This window comes from Mustelus asterias, chromosome 14 (genome assembly GCF_964213995.1).
Source record: "Mustelus asterias chromosome 14, sMusAst1.hap1.1, whole genome shotgun sequence".
Classification (NCBI taxonomy): Eukaryota; Metazoa; Chordata; class Chondrichthyes; order Carcharhiniformes; family Triakidae; genus Mustelus; species Mustelus asterias.
This window is the reverse complement of record NC_135814.1, coordinates 177,987-194,959: the sequence shown is the minus strand read 5'-3', so window position 1 is coordinate 194,959 and position 16,973 is coordinate 177,987. Positions and strand designations below refer to the sequence as shown.

At 45.0% G+C, this 16,973-nt stretch overlaps 1 protein-coding gene across 1 annotated transcript in view; it reads right to left on the bottom strand.

Annotated features, from left to right (window-relative positions):
- Positions 1–16,973, bottom strand: part of LOC144503445 (X-ray repair cross-complementing protein 5-like) — a 292,714-nt gene that overhangs the window by 98,200 nt on the left and 177,541 nt on the right. Inside the window, exon 15 of the mRNA XM_078227765.1 lies at positions 4,424–4,508. Within this exon, the coding sequence (XP_078083891.1) occupies positions 4,424–4,508 (85 nt within the window). The remainder of the gene's footprint in view (positions 1–4,423; positions 4,509–16,973) is intronic.

Below are 16,973 nucleotides of genomic sequence, written 5' to 3'. Positions count from 1 at the left end.
AAGTTGGTGTGCATTTTGGTGATAGTGACCACAATTCGGTTACGTTCACCTTAGTGATGGAAAGGGATAGGCATGAACCTCGGGCCAGTGGTTTTAGCTGGGGGAAGGGTAATTATGAGGCTATTAGGAGAGAATTAGGAAACATAGGTTGGACTAGGAGATTACAGGGACTGGGAACGTCCGACATGTGGAGTTTTTTCAAGGAGCAGCTACTGCGAGTCTGTGATAGGTATGTCCCTGTCAGGCAAGGAGGAATTGGTAGGGCTAGGGAACCGTGGTGCACCAAAAAAGTTTCTTTGTTGGTTAAAAAGAAAAAGGAGGCTTATGTTCGGATGAGACGTGAGCACTCGGGTAGTGCACTAGAAAGCTTTAGATTGGCTAAGAGGGAGTTGAAGAGCGAGCTTAGAAGGGCTAAAAGGGGACATGAGAAGACTTTGGCGGATAGGGTTAAAGAGAATCCTAAGGCGTTCTATAGGTATGTCAAGAACAGAAGGTTGGTTAGGGCAAGTTTAGGGCCAGTTATAGATGGCAGAGGGAAGTTATGTGTGGAACCGGAGGAGATTGGTGAAGCATTGAACCAATATTTCTCTTCGGTGTTCACGCAAGGGGACATGAATATAGCTGAGGAGGACACTGGGTTGCAAGGGAGTAGAATAGACAGTATTACAGTTGATAAGGAGGATGTGCAGGATATTCTGGAGGGTCTGAAAATAGATAAATCCCCTGGTCCGGATGGGATTTATCCAAGGATTCTCTGGGAGGCAAGAGAAGTGATTGCAGAGCCTCTGGCTCTGATCTTCAGGTCGTCGTTGGCCTCTGGTATAGTACCAGAAGATTGGAGGTTAGCGAATGTTGTCCCATTGTTTAAGAAGGGGAACAGAGACTTCCCCGGGAATTATAGACCGGTGAGTCTCACTTCTGTTGTCGGCAAGATGTTGGAAAAAATTATAAGGGATAGGATTTATAGTTATTTGGAGAGTAATGAATTGATAGGTGATAGTCAGCATGGTTTTGTGGCAGGTAGGTCGTGCCTTACTAACCTTATTGAGTTTTTTGAGAAAGTGACCAAGGAGGTGGATGGGGGCAAGGCAGTGGACGTGGTATATATGGATTTTAGTAAGGCGTTTGATAAGGTTCACCATGGTAGGCTTCTGCAGAAAATGCAGATGTATGGGATTGGGGGTGATCTAGGAAATTGGATCAGGAATTGGCTAGCGGATAGGAAACAGAGGGTGGTGGTTGATAGTAAATATTCATCATGGAGTGCGGTTACAAGTGGTGTACCTCAGGGATCTGTTTTGGGGCCACTGCTGTTTGTAATATTTATTAATGATCTGGATGAGGGTATAGTTGGGTGGATTAGCAAATTTGCTGATGACACCAAAGTCGGTGGTGTGGTAGACAGTGAGGAAGGGTGTCGTAGTTTGCAGGAAGACTTAGACAGGTTGCAAAGTTGGGCCGAGAGGTGGCGGATGGAGTTTAATGCGGAGAAGTGTGAGGTAATTCACTTTGGTAGGAATAACAGATGTGTTGAGTATAGGGCTAACGGGAGGACTTTGAGTAGTGTGGAGGAGCAGAGGGATCTAGGTCTTTGTGTGCATAGATCCCTGAAGGTTGGGAATCAAGTAGATAGGGTTGTTAAGAAGGCATATGGTGTCTTGGCGTTTATTGGTAGGGGGATTGAATTTAGGAGTCGTGGCGTTATGTTGCAACTGTACACAACTCTGGTGCGGCCGCACTTGGAGTACTGTGTGCAGTTCTGGTCCCCACATTACAGGAAGGATGTGGAGGCTTTGGAGAGGGTGCAGAGGAGGTTTACCAGGATGTTGCCTGGTATGGAGGGGAGATCCTATGAGGAGAGGCTGAGGGATTTGGGATTGTTTTCGCTGGAAAGGCGGCGGCTAAGAGGGGATCTTATTGAAACATATAAGATGATTAGAGGTTTAGATAGGGTGGATAGTGATAGCCTTTTTCCTCTGATGGAGAAATCCAGCACGAGGGGGCATGGCTTTAAATTGAGGGGGGGTAGTTATAGAACCGATGTCAGGGGTAGGTTCTTTACCCAGAGGGTGGTGAGGGATTGGAATGCCCTGCCAGCATCAGTAGTAAATGCGCCTAGTTTGGGGGCGTTTAAGAGATCCGTAGATAGGTTCATGGACGAAAAGAAATTGGTTTAGGTTGGAGGGTCACAGTTTTTTTTTTTAACTGGTCGGTGCAACATCGTGGGCCGAAGGGCCTGTTCTGCGCTGTAATGTTCTATGTTCTATGTTCTATAACATTGGCTATTCTCCAGTTCTCTGGAACCTCGCCTGTGGTCAAAGAGAATGTGAAGATATCTGTGAAGGCCCCTTGCCTCCCGCAGTAACCTGGGATAGATCCCATCTGGCCCAGGGGACTTATCTACCTTAATGCAATTTAGGACACTCAACATTTCCTCCTTCAATATATTGACATTCTCTCGAGCGTGCACACACCTATATCTGACCTCAACATCTGTCATGTCCTTCTCCTTGGTGAATACCGATACAAGGTACTCATTAAGGATCTCATCAACATCCTGTGGTTCCACGCATAACTTCCCTCCATTGTCCTTGAGTGGGCCTACTCTTTCTCTTGCTACCCTCTTGTCCCTGATATATGCATATAAAGCCTTGGGATTCTCCTTGACCCTGTTTGCTAAAGATATTTCATGGCCCCTTTTAGCCCTCCTAATTCCGCATTTAAGTTCCTTCCTACTTTCACTGTACTCCTCAAGGGTTTTGTCAGTTTCTAGATGCCTAGACCTATCGAATGCTTCCCTTTTTCTTTTGACTAAGCTTACATTTCCCTTGTCATCCAATCTTCCAGAATCCTGCCATTTCTATCCTTCATTTTTGCAGGGACATGCACGCCCTGCACTTCAATCAACTGACATTTAAAAGCCTCCCTCGTGCCATTTGTCCTATAGCCGCTCCCAATCCAAATTCCTGTCTAATTTGGATGTAATTGGCCCTCGCCTAATTAAGCACCCTCATCCGAGGGCCACTCTTGTCCTTATCCATGACTACCCAAAATCTTATCGAATTATGGTTGCTGAGCTGAAAATGCTCCCCCACTGAAACATCGATCACCTGGCCTGGCTCATTTCCCAGTACCAAGTCTAGTATGGCCCCCTCCATGGTTGGATTGTCAACATACTGTATCAAAAAGTCCTCCTGGACACATCTAACAAATTGCTCTCCATCCGAGCCCTTGGTTGTAAGGGATTCCCAGTCACTATAGGGGAAGTTAAAGTCACCCATCACAACTCCCCTGCTTTTCCACACCTTTTCAGTATCTGACTGCACATCTACTCCTCTGTATCCTGCGGGCTGCTGGGAGGTCTATAGTACACTCCCAACATTGTGATTTCACCCTTCTTATTCCTGAGCTCCACCCACAATGCCTCACTATAAAATCCCTCCCTACAAGATCCCTCCAATGTGTCCTCCCTCAACACAGCTGTGATCTGCTCCCTAATCGGCAATGCAACTTCCCAACCTCTTTTATTTCCCCTTCTGTTCCAGTTCCCACCCCCTGCCACACTAATTTAAGCCAAGAATGAGGGAGAATCTCATAGAAACGTATAAAATCTAACAGCACTAGACAGGTAGATGCAGGAAGGATGTTCCTTATAGTGGGACTGTCCAGAACTAGAGGTCAATGTCTAAGGATATGGGGTAAACCTTTTAGGTCTGAGATGGGGAGAAATTTCTTCCGCAGGGAGTGAGGAGCCTGTGGAATTTGCTACCACAGAAAGCAGTTGAGGTCAAAACATTGAATGGTTTCAAGAAGAGGTTAGATATCGTTCTTGGGACGAAGGGGATCAAAGGATATGGGGGGAAGGCAGGATCAGATTATTAAATTGTATGCCATGATCATAGTGGATGGCGGATCAGGCGAGAAAGGATGAATGGCCTACTTCTTCGCCTATTTTCTATGGTTCTATAAAACAGCATTACCCTCATCAACCTGCTTCTGTTACCTCCTGAAAAAACTCCCAACAAGTTTGTTAAACACTAACCAGGGACTGCCTAAGAAGCTGAATGGCCTGGTCACCTGCACTGTCCTTGGCTGAGCATTTCACATCTTCTCAATCTTACAGCAGCACTACCTCAGGCAAGCAAAAGTGGGATAATATCCAGACTACACTCCACTATACAGCTGAGATTAGCTTCCCACCACCAGCATCATCTGTCCCAGAACCCCATCTCAGTACCACGATTGGCAAAGCCAAATCCTGTTCAATTTCACCTCTAGTTGTTAAGAGCTAATTATTAGAGGAGATAAAATGATCAAACCTCTGTTCAGTTTTAAGGAATGGCAACAATGCTTTGTGAATGTAATCAAATACTTATCACAAAACTCACAAACTAAAGAGTCAGTAGAGAAATCCAGTACTTACAGCAGTCACATTTCCCTCAGCCAGCGTAACAATATTGAAATCTTCATCAGATCTTGCTCTCTTTGCGTTTGATTCCTCTGCATCACTGAAGGAGAATCAAACACATTCATTTAGACCTTACTGTGTCTCAAACCTGGAGTGTTGGTTCAAAAGCAAAATGTTATAATATGAAAAACAAAACAGAAAACGTGAAAGTTTAGCAGGTCAGGAAGCATCTGTAGAGAAAGAAAAACAGGTGACATCTCTAGTTGATGATTTTTCATCATGATTGGAAAATGTTAACAATGGAACAGATTTTCAGCAAGTACAGAAACAAGAAAGGTATGGTGGAACTGAAGAACAAAGGAAAACATCTGTGAGAGGGTGGAAGGCAGAAGAAATTAAATAACAAAAATGATAGTACAAAGCAAAAGTGATAGCAATGGAACAGATAGAACATAATGGGCGGAATTCTCCCCCAAAAATTCTAAGTGTTGAATGCGCGGGAAACCTGGAGTTTTTTCAGTGGGAGTTCACACTAGAAACTCCCAAAGTCTGTGCACTGCAGAGGCCAGCGGCGTGAATATCATTGGATTTCAGGGGGCGGGGCCTACTCCCACCTCGGAGGCTGAAACCAGCGGGTATCTGTACATGCATAGTGGCCCTGAACTGTCAGCCTCCCGTTTGCTGGCCAGCCCGGGACCTCCACAGCGCTGTCCCTCCAAACCTCACCATGGCCCGATTGCGGCCTCCCCCGACCCAAGCATGGGCCCCCTGACCGTTCCCGGCCCCCACCTATCCCGGATCACCCCGATCTTCAGCCCCCTCCCCCCCTTTGCAGTGTCAATTCCACCCCTCCCCCCAGATTGCAGACACGCCCACAAGTAGACCCCCCCCAGGCAGACTGCCCCCCCATCCCGCGCCAGGCAGACACCTCTCACCAGCCCGCCTCGATTGCTGACCTCCCTCCTGCCCCCATCGATCGCCATGCAGAGTGGCAGCTGGACCCCCCACACCCACCAATTGCCCCTATGCCCCACCCCTGTCCGGCCCCACTCTCTTGGCACTGTCCCATGCCTGATGGACAGTGCCCTCTGGACATGGGCACTTTGCCCCTTGGGCAGTGCCAGGGGCAAGGCTGGCATTGCCAAGGTGCCCATGCCCAGGGGGCACTACCTCCCTGCCACCAACCCCTTGGGGGGCCCACGAATGCCTCCCCTTCACTCCGACGGGCTCAGGCCACTAGCTCCCCGACAGTGGGGAGCTGCTCTAAACCCTGTCGGAGTGAAATACTCTGGCAGGGTGGGAGAGGCTAGCAGGCCCGGAGAATTCAGTCCCGGGCCAGCTAATAGCATTTAAATAATATTTAAATTATCATTTAAATGCTAGCTCGCCTCCCCGCTGATTTCTAGTGCGGTTTGCTGTGTGCCGGAAATCCGGCAATGGGAGACGTTAGCGGGGTGTGAATGCTCGCGGGAACCCCACAAATCACGCCCCCCCCTACTCCCGCGTGAATCCCCCTACCCGCTGCGCTATAACATTAGCACAGCGGGATGGGAGAATCACCCCCAATGAAACCAACAAATGTTGGAAACATTCAATGAGTCCGGTAAAATCTGTGGAGGGAGAAATAGAGTTAAAGTTTCAAGTCTGTGACTTGCATAATTCATAAAGAAACATGCAATGGGTCTAGAAATGTAAATGGGGAAAAGCAGAATTCTCATCTTCAGCTGCCATCCATATAGAATGGGGGCTGTTATATATTTAAGTGGTTGCATGATTGCTTAAAAAACTGTTTACATGATTTGATGATTATGTCATTGGAGTGTTTCACAGGCTTCTGTTTCAGTTTTATTTTCTACTCTATACAAGCAACAGCTCCTGCAATAAACATGTGTTGTTATTTTGAATATGTGTGTGCAAACCAGGTCTTTTTCTCTTTAAAACCCGCAACCCCTAACATAGTTAGGACATTACAAAAAGAAAAATGGCGACGAGTCTGGATTTTGTTTTGTCAAGAACATACAGAAAAGATCCTGAATTTAAAAAAACCTTGTGGGTCCTCGCACTTGAATTATTAGAAGGGTGGAGAAAAAGATTAAAGATTGAAGTGCCAGTTAAGGAAGAAAATCAGGGAAAAAAAGGGGAAAAAAAAATCACGTTTCTTACTGGGAAAAAAATTGGGTCGACTCCTCTAAGCTGCAGGGTCTGTGCACATGTTGCAGTGTGTAGAATGCGAGACTCACTACGTAGTTAAAAAGGGTGGAAGTTCTCTGTGTGGTTTTAAAAAAGGGTCTTTTTCCAATCAGAGAAGAGATTCCAGGCTGTATCTGGCATAATTGGCATAATCTGGGATCCAGGGTGAGGTATCTAAATGGATACAAATTCGCTTCTTAACAGAAGCCAGAGGGTGGTTGTAGAGGATTGTTTTTCAAACTGGAGGCCTGTGACCAGCGGTGTACCTCAGGGATCAGTACTGGGTCCACTGTTATTTGTCATTTATATTAATGATTTGGATGAGAATATAGGAGGCATGGTTAGTAAGTTTGCAGATGATGCTAAGGTTGGTGGCATAGTGGACAGTGAAGAAAGTTATCTCCAAATGCAACGGGATCTTGATCAATTGGGCCAGTGGGCTGACAAATGGCAGATGGAGTTTAATTTTGACAAATGCGAGGTGATGCATTTTGGTAGATTGATCCAGGGCAGGACTTACTCAGTTAATGGTGGGGCATTGGGGAGAGTTACAGAACAAAGAGATCTTGGGGTACATGTTCACAGTTCCTTGAAAGTGGAATCACAGGTGGACAGAGTGGTGAAGAAGGTATTCGGCATGCTTGGTTTCATCGGTCAGAACACTGAATACAGGAGTTGGAACGTCTTGTTGAAGTTGTACAAGACATTGGTAATGCCACACTTGGAATACTGTGTGCAGTTCTAGTCACCCTATTATAGAAAGGATATTATTAAACTAGAACGAGTGCAGAAAAGATTTACTAGGATGCTACCGGGACTTGCTGAGTTGAGTTATAAGGAGAGGCTGGATAAACTGGGACTTTTTTCTCTGGAGCATAGGAGGCTAAGGTCTTCATAGAAATCATAGAAACCCTACAGTGCAGAAGGAGGCCATTCGGCCCATCGAGTCTGCACCGACCACAATCCCACCCAGGCCCTACCCCCACATATTTACCCGCTAATCCCTCTAACCTACACATCCCAGGACTCTAAGGGGCAACTTCTAACCTGGTCAATCAACCTAACCCGCACATCTTTGGTCTTATAGAGGTCTATAAAATAATGAGGGGCACAGGTTAACTAGATAGTCAATATCTTTTCCCAAAGATAGGGGAGTCTAAAACTAGAGGGTATAGATTTAAGGTGAGAGGGGAGAGATACAAAAGTGTCCATAGGGGCAATTTTTTCACACAGAGGGTGGTGAGTTTCTGGAACAAGCTGCCAGAGGTAGTAGTAGAGGCGGGTACAATTTTGTCTTTTAAAAAGCATTTAGATAGTTACATGGGTACGATGGATATAGAGGGATATGGGCCAAATGCGGGCAATTGGGATTAGCTTAGGGGTTTAAAAAAAAAGGGCGGCATGAACAAGTTGGGCCGAAGGGCCTGTTTCCATGCTGTAATTTTCTATGACTCTACAATTTAAAAGAAGGGATGTTTTGCCGGGGCCATTTGAAAAAAGGAATACATAAATTCAATGGTCTCTAGGATATAAAGGTGGGGGGGGGCACTGGGAACACAGAACAAAGAAAATTACAGCACAGGAACAGGCCCTTCGGCCCTCCAAGCCTGCACCGACCATGCTGCCTGACTTAACTAAAACCCCCTACCCTTCTGGGGACCATATCCCTCTATTCCCATCCTATTCATGTACTTGTCACGCCGCCCCTTAAAAGTCACTACCGTATCCGCTTCCACTACCTCCCCCGGCAACGAGTCCCAGGCACCCACCACTCTATGTAAAAAATCTGCCTTGTACATCTCTTTTAAAACTTGCCCCTCGCACCTTAAACCTATGCCCCCTCGTAATTGACTCTTCCACCCTGGGAAAAAGCTTCTGACTAACCACTCTGTCCATGCCTCTCATAATCTTGTAGACTTCTATCAGGTCTCCCCTCAACCTCCATTGCTCCAGTGAGAACAAACCAAGTTTCTCCAACCTCTCCTCATAGCTAATGCCCTCCATACCAGGCAACATCCTGGTAAATATTTTCTGTACCCTCTCCAAAGTCTCCACATCCTTCTGGTAGTGTGGCGACCAGAATTGAACACTATATTCCAAGTGAGGCCTCATTAAGGTTCTGTAAAGCGTCAACATGACTTGCCAATTTTTAAACTCAATACCCTGGCCGATGAAGGCAAGCATGCCGTATACCTTCTTGACTACCTTCTCCACCTGCATTGCCACTTTTAGTGACCTGTGTACCTATACACCCAGATCCCTTTGCCTATCAATACTCCTAAGGGTTCTGCCATTTACTGTATATTTCCTATCTGCATTAGACCTTCCAAAATGCATTACCTCACATTTGTCCGGATTAAACTCCATCTGCTATCTCTCCGCCCAAGTCTCCAACTGATATATATCCTGCTGTATCCTCTGATGGTCCTCAACGCTATCCGCAAATCCACCAACCTTTGTGTCGTCCGCAAACTTACTAATCAATCCAGTTACATTTTCCTCCAAATCATTTATATATGTATTACAAACAGCAAGGGGCCCAGCACTGATCCCTGAGGAACACCACTTGTCACAGCCCTCCATTCAGAAGCACACCCCTCCACTGCGATCCTCTGTCTTCTTTGACCGAACCAGTTTTGTATCCACCTTGCCAGCTCACCTCTGATCCCATGCGATTTCACCTTCTGCACCAGTCTGCCATGAGGGACCTTGTCAAAGGCCTTACTGAAGTCCACGTAGACAACATCCACTGCCCTACCCTCATCAATCATCTTCCTCACTTCCTCGAAAAACTCGATCAAGTTCGTGACACATGACCTCCCCTTCACAAAACCATGTTGCCTCTCACTAATACGTCCACTTTTTGCAAGTGGGAATAAATCCTGTCTCGAAGAATCCTCTCCAATAATTTCCCTACCACTGATGTAAGGCTCACCGGCCTGTAATTACCTGGATTATTCTTGCTACCCTTCTTAAACAAAGGAACAACATTGGCTTTTCTCCAATCCTCTGGGACCTCCCCTGTAGCCAGTGAGGATACAAAGATTTCTCTCAAGGCCCCAGCAATTTCCTCTCTTGACTCTCTCAGTATTCTGGGGTATATCCCATCAGGCTCTGGAGACTTGTCTACCTTGATGTTTCTCAAGAACCCCAATACCTCTTCCTTTTTGATCCCAACATGACTCAAACTATCTACACATCCTTTCCCAGACTCATCATCCACCAAGTTCACTCTTTGGTGAAAACTGACGCAAAGTATTCATTTAGTACCTCGCCCATTTCCTCTGGCTCCACACATAGGTTCCCTCCCTTGTCCTTGAGTGGGCTAACCCACTCCCTGGCTACCTTCTTGCTCTTTATATATGTGTAAAAAGGCTTGGGATTTTCCTTAATCCTGCTGGCCAATGCTTTTTCATGACCCCTTTTAGCTCTTCTTACTCCTTGCTTAAGTTTCTTTCTACTTTCCTTGTATTCCACACTTGCTTCGTGTGTTCCCAGCCTCCTAGCTTTGACAAATGCTTCCTTTTTCTCTTTGACTAGATATCACAATACCTCTCGTTATCCAAGGTTCCCAAAACTTGCCATACTTATCCCTATCAACTTACACTTGAAAGCCTCCCACATGCCAGATGTTGATTTGCCCTCAAACATCTGCCCCAATCTACATTCTTCAGTTCCTGCCTAATATTGTTGTAATTAGCCTTCCCAAATTTAGCACCTTAACTTGAGGATTACACTTACCTTTATCCATCAGTACCTTAAAGCTTACTGAATTGTGGTCACTATTCCCGAACTGCTCCCCTACTGAAACATCGACCACCTGGCCAGGCTCATTCCCCAATACCAGGTCCAGTATGGCCCCTTCCCTAGTTGGACTATCTACATACTGTTTCAGGAAGCCCTCCTGGATGCTCCTTACAAACTCTGCCCCATCCACGCCCCTAGCACTAAGTGAGTCCGAGTCAATATAGGGGAAATTAAAATCCCCCACCACAAAAACATTGTTACTTTTACACCTTGCCAAAATTTGCCTACACATCTGTTCCTCAATCTCCCGCTGGCAGTTGGGTGGCCTATAGTAAACCCCCAACATTGTGACAACACCTTTCCTATTCCTGAGCTCTACCCATATTGCCTCGCTGTATGAGCCCTCCGAGGTGTCCTCCCGGACGATATATACACTGAGCACTCTTGAGCCATGACTGCCTGCAATGTGACGTCACTCTGCCTTTAAGAAATGTATTTTTAATCATGTTATTACAAGGCACCGAGCTGCCTAACTGGACGTCTTTTTATTGCTGCTGATATGATATAATGGTTTTTGTTTATTTTTTAAATCTGGGCCTAATGCACTGTCTTGGGGTTTACAACATTTTTGGAATTGTTAGGGGAAAAAATGATTATCAGATAGGACAGTTTTTTCCGCTCAAGAATTCTTTTACTTTCAGTTGTGGTTGCTGGCAAGTTAGAAGGTGTTTGATGTCCAGGCTGGATGCAGTGCTTTCTCTCTCCCTGGTGTCTGGGCTCCAGGCTGGATGCAGTGCTTTCTCTCTCTCTGGTGTCTGGGCTCCAGGCTGGATGCAGTGTTTTTGCTCTCCCTGGTGTCTGGGCTCCAGGCTGGATGCAGTGCTTTCTCTCTCTCTGGTGTCTGGGCTCCAGGCTGGATGCAGTGTTTTTGCTCTCCCTGGTGTCTGGGCTCCAGGCTGGATGCAGTGCTTTCTCTCTCCCTGGTCTCTGGGTTCCAGGCTGGATGCAGTGTTTTTGCTCTCCCTGGTATTAGAAATCCTGCAGTCTTTCTTACTTTTCTGGAGTGAAAATGTTGCTGTTGGTGGTTTGGCACTGACACTATCACTACCTCGAGGTGCTGGGAGTTCCAGAACGGAGAAGCTGGACATTCAATTCTCCATCCAAAGGACTAATTCACAACAGGTGTTGCAGAGCTGAAAAATCACGTGAGTGTAAGTATTTTCTGTGCTAAACCAAAACCCGGATATATGTTGGTTAGAATGTTTAGTTGGAACAGTACATTGAGCTGTTAAAGTTTATATAACATCATGGTTGTTTTTTTCTTCTTGTTTGTAATTGGTAAAAGTTATTGCTAATTTTTTTTGTGTTAACTGGATTCTTATTTAAACTTTGTTTGATAAAGTTCCCTAGTGGGTCATTTGAATCATACCTGGAGTGAACCATCCATGCTTACCCATACCAAATTCAAAGTGCAAAACCTATGGTTAGGCTGACTTCATAAAATACCTTGGAGTTTCTGACCTTGGATTATAAAAGCAAGAGAAATGGTGGGTCAATTAGGATCCATGGGTCCTTTCAATGAAAATTAATCATGGAGTTCCTATGCAGTGTTTTCAGTACTTCATGCAAGTGGATAGAATTGCAAATCACCAAGGCCTTTCATACCAGTGAATAAAATGAAGACGATTTGCTCATACCAGCTTTTCTCAGAACAATAGGAAGTAAAACCTTCAATTTGCTCCGAAGTTTGTTTTATCCAAAACTCACGATAACTTGACAAAGATTCTTGAAGAGGATTACTTTCCAGGGTCACTGATCATCACAGAATGGTTCAGGTTCCACTGGAGTAATCAAATGGAGAGCAAAAGCATTGCCCTGTTTGTGGCCACTTTAAAAAGGCTGGCACAACATTGAGTGTTTGGTGAGACATTAGAAGATGCTCTTCATGATTGTTAGTGGTATCCAAAATGAGGCTATCAAAAGAAAATTGCTTACTGAACATGCTTTGACTTTAAAGACAACAGTAGTGATCACAGTGTTAATGGAACTGGCTGCTAAAGAGGCTTCACAATTTGGTGCAGGAATGAAGATCCACAAGTTACTTCTATCGTGCCTGTCATAAAACCAGACGGTTCTGTTCGTATTTGTGGGGATTCTAAAACAACCATAAATCCGGTGTGTGTTGATCAATATCTGCCTCCTGTATTTGAAGATTTGTTTGCTGGATTATCAGTTGGGCAGAAATTCAGGAAGATTGATCTTCTGCAAGCATATTTACAGTTAAGGTAGCCACTGCTTTGCATCGTTTCTTAAAGATTGCCTTTTGGAATAACATCCGCACATGCTCTATTCCAAAGATCAAAGCGTCAGATTTTAGGTGGTCTCTCTGGTGTACAATGTTTCCTGGATGATCTGGCGAATGTGAAATTGTCCATTTTGGCAGGAAGAATAAAATAATTGATTCGATTTATAATTGTCATATGTATTAGTATACAGTGAAAAATATTGTTTCTTGTGCGCTATACAAAGCATACCATACATAGAGAAGGAAAGGAGAGAGTGCAGAATGTAATGTTACAGACATAGCTAGGGTGTAGACAAAGATCAACTTAATACTAGGTAGGTCCATTCAAAAATCTGATGGCAGCAGGGAAGGAGCTGTTCTTGAGTCGGCTAATATATGACCTCAGACTTTTGTAGCTTTTTCCTAACGGAAAAAGTGGAAGAGAGTATGTCTGGGGTGCATGGGGTCCTTGATTATGCTGACTGCTTTTCTGAGGTAACGGGAAGTGTAAACAGTGTCCATGGTGGGAGGCTGGTTCGAGTGATGGATTGGGCTTCATTCATGATCCTTTGTAGTTTCTTGCTGTCTTGGACAGATCAGGAGCCATACCAAGCTGTGACACAACCAGAAAGAATGCTTTCTATGGTGCATCTATGGTAAAAGTGGTAGTGGACATGCCAAATTTAAGTTTTTTAAGGTTACTTATTGATGTCACAAGTAGGCTGACATTAACACTGCAATGAAGTTACTGTGAAAATCCCCGAGTCACCACACTCTGGCACCTGTTTGGGTATGATGTGGAGATGCCGGCGTTGGACTGGGGTGAACACAGTAAGAATTTTAACAACACCAGGTTAAAGTCCAACAGGTTTGGGTACCTGTTTGGGTATACAGAGAGATAATTTAGCATTGGCAATGCACTTAACCAGCACGTCTTTCGGACGTGAGGAAGTAGAGGCGTTGGTGGGCTTTCTTAACTATAGCATCGGCACAGAGGGACTAGGACAGGTTGTTGGTGATCTGGACACCTAGAAACTTGAAGCTCTCGACCATTTCTACTTCGTCCCCACGGATGTAGACAGGGGCATGTCCTCCACTACGCTTCCTGAAGTCGATGACTATCCCCTTCATTTTGTTGACATTGAGAGAGAGATTATTGTTGTCGCACCAGTTCACCAGATTCTCTATCTCTTTCCTGTACTCTGTCTCATCATTGTTTGAGATCCGACCCACTACGGTGGTGTCATCAGTAAACTTGAAAATTGAGTTGGAGGGGAAGTTGGCCACACAGTCATAGGTGTCGAAGGGGCATAGTAAGAGGCTGAGGACAAAAGGCTTGTGGGGCACCGGTGTTGAGGATGATCGTGGAGGAGGTGTTGTTGCCTATCCTTATTGATTGCATGGTCTGTGGGTTTGGAAGTTCAGGATCCAGCCGCAGAGGGAGGAGCTGAGGCCCAGGCCACGGAGTTTGGAGATGAGTTTTGTAGGAATAATGGTGTTAAGACTGAACTGTAGTCAATAAATAGGAGTCTGACATAGGTGTCCTTGTTATCTAGGTGTTCCAAGGTTGAGTGTAAGGCCAGGGAGATGGCGTCTGCTGTGGACCTGTTGCAGGAATAGGTGAACTGTAGTGGATCCAGGTAATCCGGGAGGCTGGAATTGATTCGTGCAATGACTAACCTTTCGAAGCACTTCATAATGGTGGATATCAGAGCCACCGGATGATAGTCATTGAGGCACACTGAACAAAGAACAATACAGCACAGGAAGAGGCCCTTCGGCCCTCCAAGCCTGCGCCGCTCATGTGCCCACTAGACCATTCTTTTGTATCCCTCTATTCCCAGTCTGTTCATGTGGCTATCTAGATAAGTCTTAAATGATCCCAGCATGTCCGCCTCAATCACCTTGCTTGGCAGTGCATTCCAGGCCCCCACCACCCTCTGTGTAAAATACGTCCCCCTGTGTTGAACCTTGCCCCCCTCACCTTGAACCCGTGACCCCTTGTGTTCGTCACCTCCGACCTGGGAAAAAGTTTCCCACTGTTCACCCTATCTATGCCTTTCATAATTTTATACACCTCTATTAGGTCGCCCCTCATCCTCTGTCTTTCCAGGGAGAACAACGCCAGTTTACCCAATCTCTCCTCATAGCTAAGACCCTCCATACCAAACAACATCCTGGTAAACCTTCTCTGTACTCTCTCCAAAGCCTCCACGTCCTTCTGGTAGTGTGGCGACCAGAACTGGACGCAGTATTCCAAATGTGGCCTAACCATCGTTCTATGCAGTTGCAACATCAGATGCCAGCTTTTATATTCTATGCTTGGCTTTTCTTTGGTACTGGGATGATGGTCATCTTCTTAAAGCAGATAGGGTCCTCAGATTGTTGTAAAGAAAGAAATTATCAGATGCCTTCTGGATATACAGTACATCTACAGGATCCCCATTATCCATCTTGCTTGTTACATCTTCAAAGAACTCAAGCAAATCAGAAGAACTATGATTCTGTAATGACAGAAAGAACGGTCAAAATCTCCCCGTGGACCTCATAGAACACAAGCTCCCCTATTAGGCGAGTGGAGACACGGTGGTACAGTGGTTAGCACTGCTGCCTCACAGCATCAGGGACCCGGGTTCAATTCCAAATTCGGGTCACTGTCTGTGTGGAGTCTGCATGTTCTCCCCGTGTCTGCATGGGTTTCCTCTGGGTGCTCCGGTTTCCTCCACAGTCCAAAGATGTGTGGGTTAGGTGGATTAGCCATGATAAATTGCCCCTTAGTGTCAGGGGGATTAGCAGGGTAAATACATGGAGTTACGGGGATAGGGGCTGGATGGGATTGTTATCGCCGCAGATTCGATGGGCCAAATGGCCTCCTTCTGAACATAGAACATAGAACATAGAACATTACAGCGCAGAACAGGCCCTTCGGCCCACGATGTTGCACCGACCAGTTAAAAAAAAAAACTGTGACCCTCCAACCTAAACCAATTTCTTTTCGTCCATGAACCTATCTACGGATCTCTTAAACGCCCCCAAACTAGGCGCATTTACAACTGATGCTGGCAGGGCATTCCAATCCCTCACCACCCTCTGGGTAAAGAACCTACCCCTGACATCGGTTCTATAACTACCCCCCCTCAATTTAAAGCCATGCCCCCTCGTGCTGGATTTCTCCATCAGAGGAAAAAGGCTATCACTATCCACCCTATCTAAACCTCTAATCATCTTATATGTTTCAATAACTGTAGAGCTTCTATGATTCTATAGAACTGTAGAGCTTCTATGATTCTATGAAATGTAGAGTAAAAATTAGGACAGAAAGCATTGGGTTCCTTGAATTAAACAATTTAAAATTAAAACAAACCATAAGAGGGAATTGCATGATAAGTAAGAGTAAGCAAGACTAAAAAATATCATGAGGAAATCTGTGTAGTAGAGAGACATAGAAGATAGGAGCAGGAGGAGGCCATTTGGCCCTTTGGTATAGTATAGATATAAAATGAACCTCAGAGAAATGAAAGGGAACATGAAAAAGGGCTAGTAACTGTGACCCTCCAACCTAAACCAATTTCTTTTCGTCCATGAACCTATCTACGGATCTCTTAAACGCCCCCAAACTAGGCGCATTTACAACTGATGCTGGCAGGGCATTCCAATCCCTCACCACCCTCTGGGTAAAGAACCTACCCCTGACATCGGTTCTATAACTACCCCCCCTCAATTTAAAGCCATGCCCCCTCGTGCTGGATTTCTCCATCAGAGGAAAAAGGCTATCACTATCCACCCTATCTAAACCTCTAATCATCTTATATGTTTCAATAACTGTAGAGCTTCTATGATTCTATAGAACTGTAGAGCTTCTATGATTCTATGAAATGTAGAGTAAAAATTAGGACAGAAAGCATTGGGTTCCTTGAATTAAACAATTTAAAATTAAAACAAACCATAAGAGGGAATTGCATGATAAGTAAGAGTAAGCAAGACTAAAAAATATCATGAGGAAATCTGTGTAGTAGAGAGACATAGAAGATAGGAGCAGGAGGAGGCCATTTGGCCCTTTGGTATAGTATAGATATAAAATGAACCTCAGAGAAATGAAAGGGAACATGAAAAAGGGCTAGTAACAGAGCAAAATAAGGACTTTTATACAAATATATCACTTTGTATAGAAGAGAGAAAAATAAAGCAGGTATTAATTGTGGGAAATGTCTTAATCTAAAATCCACAATTACTAAATATTTACAATTATATGGTTAGTCAAAGACGAACAACACTGATTTGTTAAATATCGGCCATGATTGAAAAATTTAACACATTTTTAAATGAAATATAGCAGATGCTGTG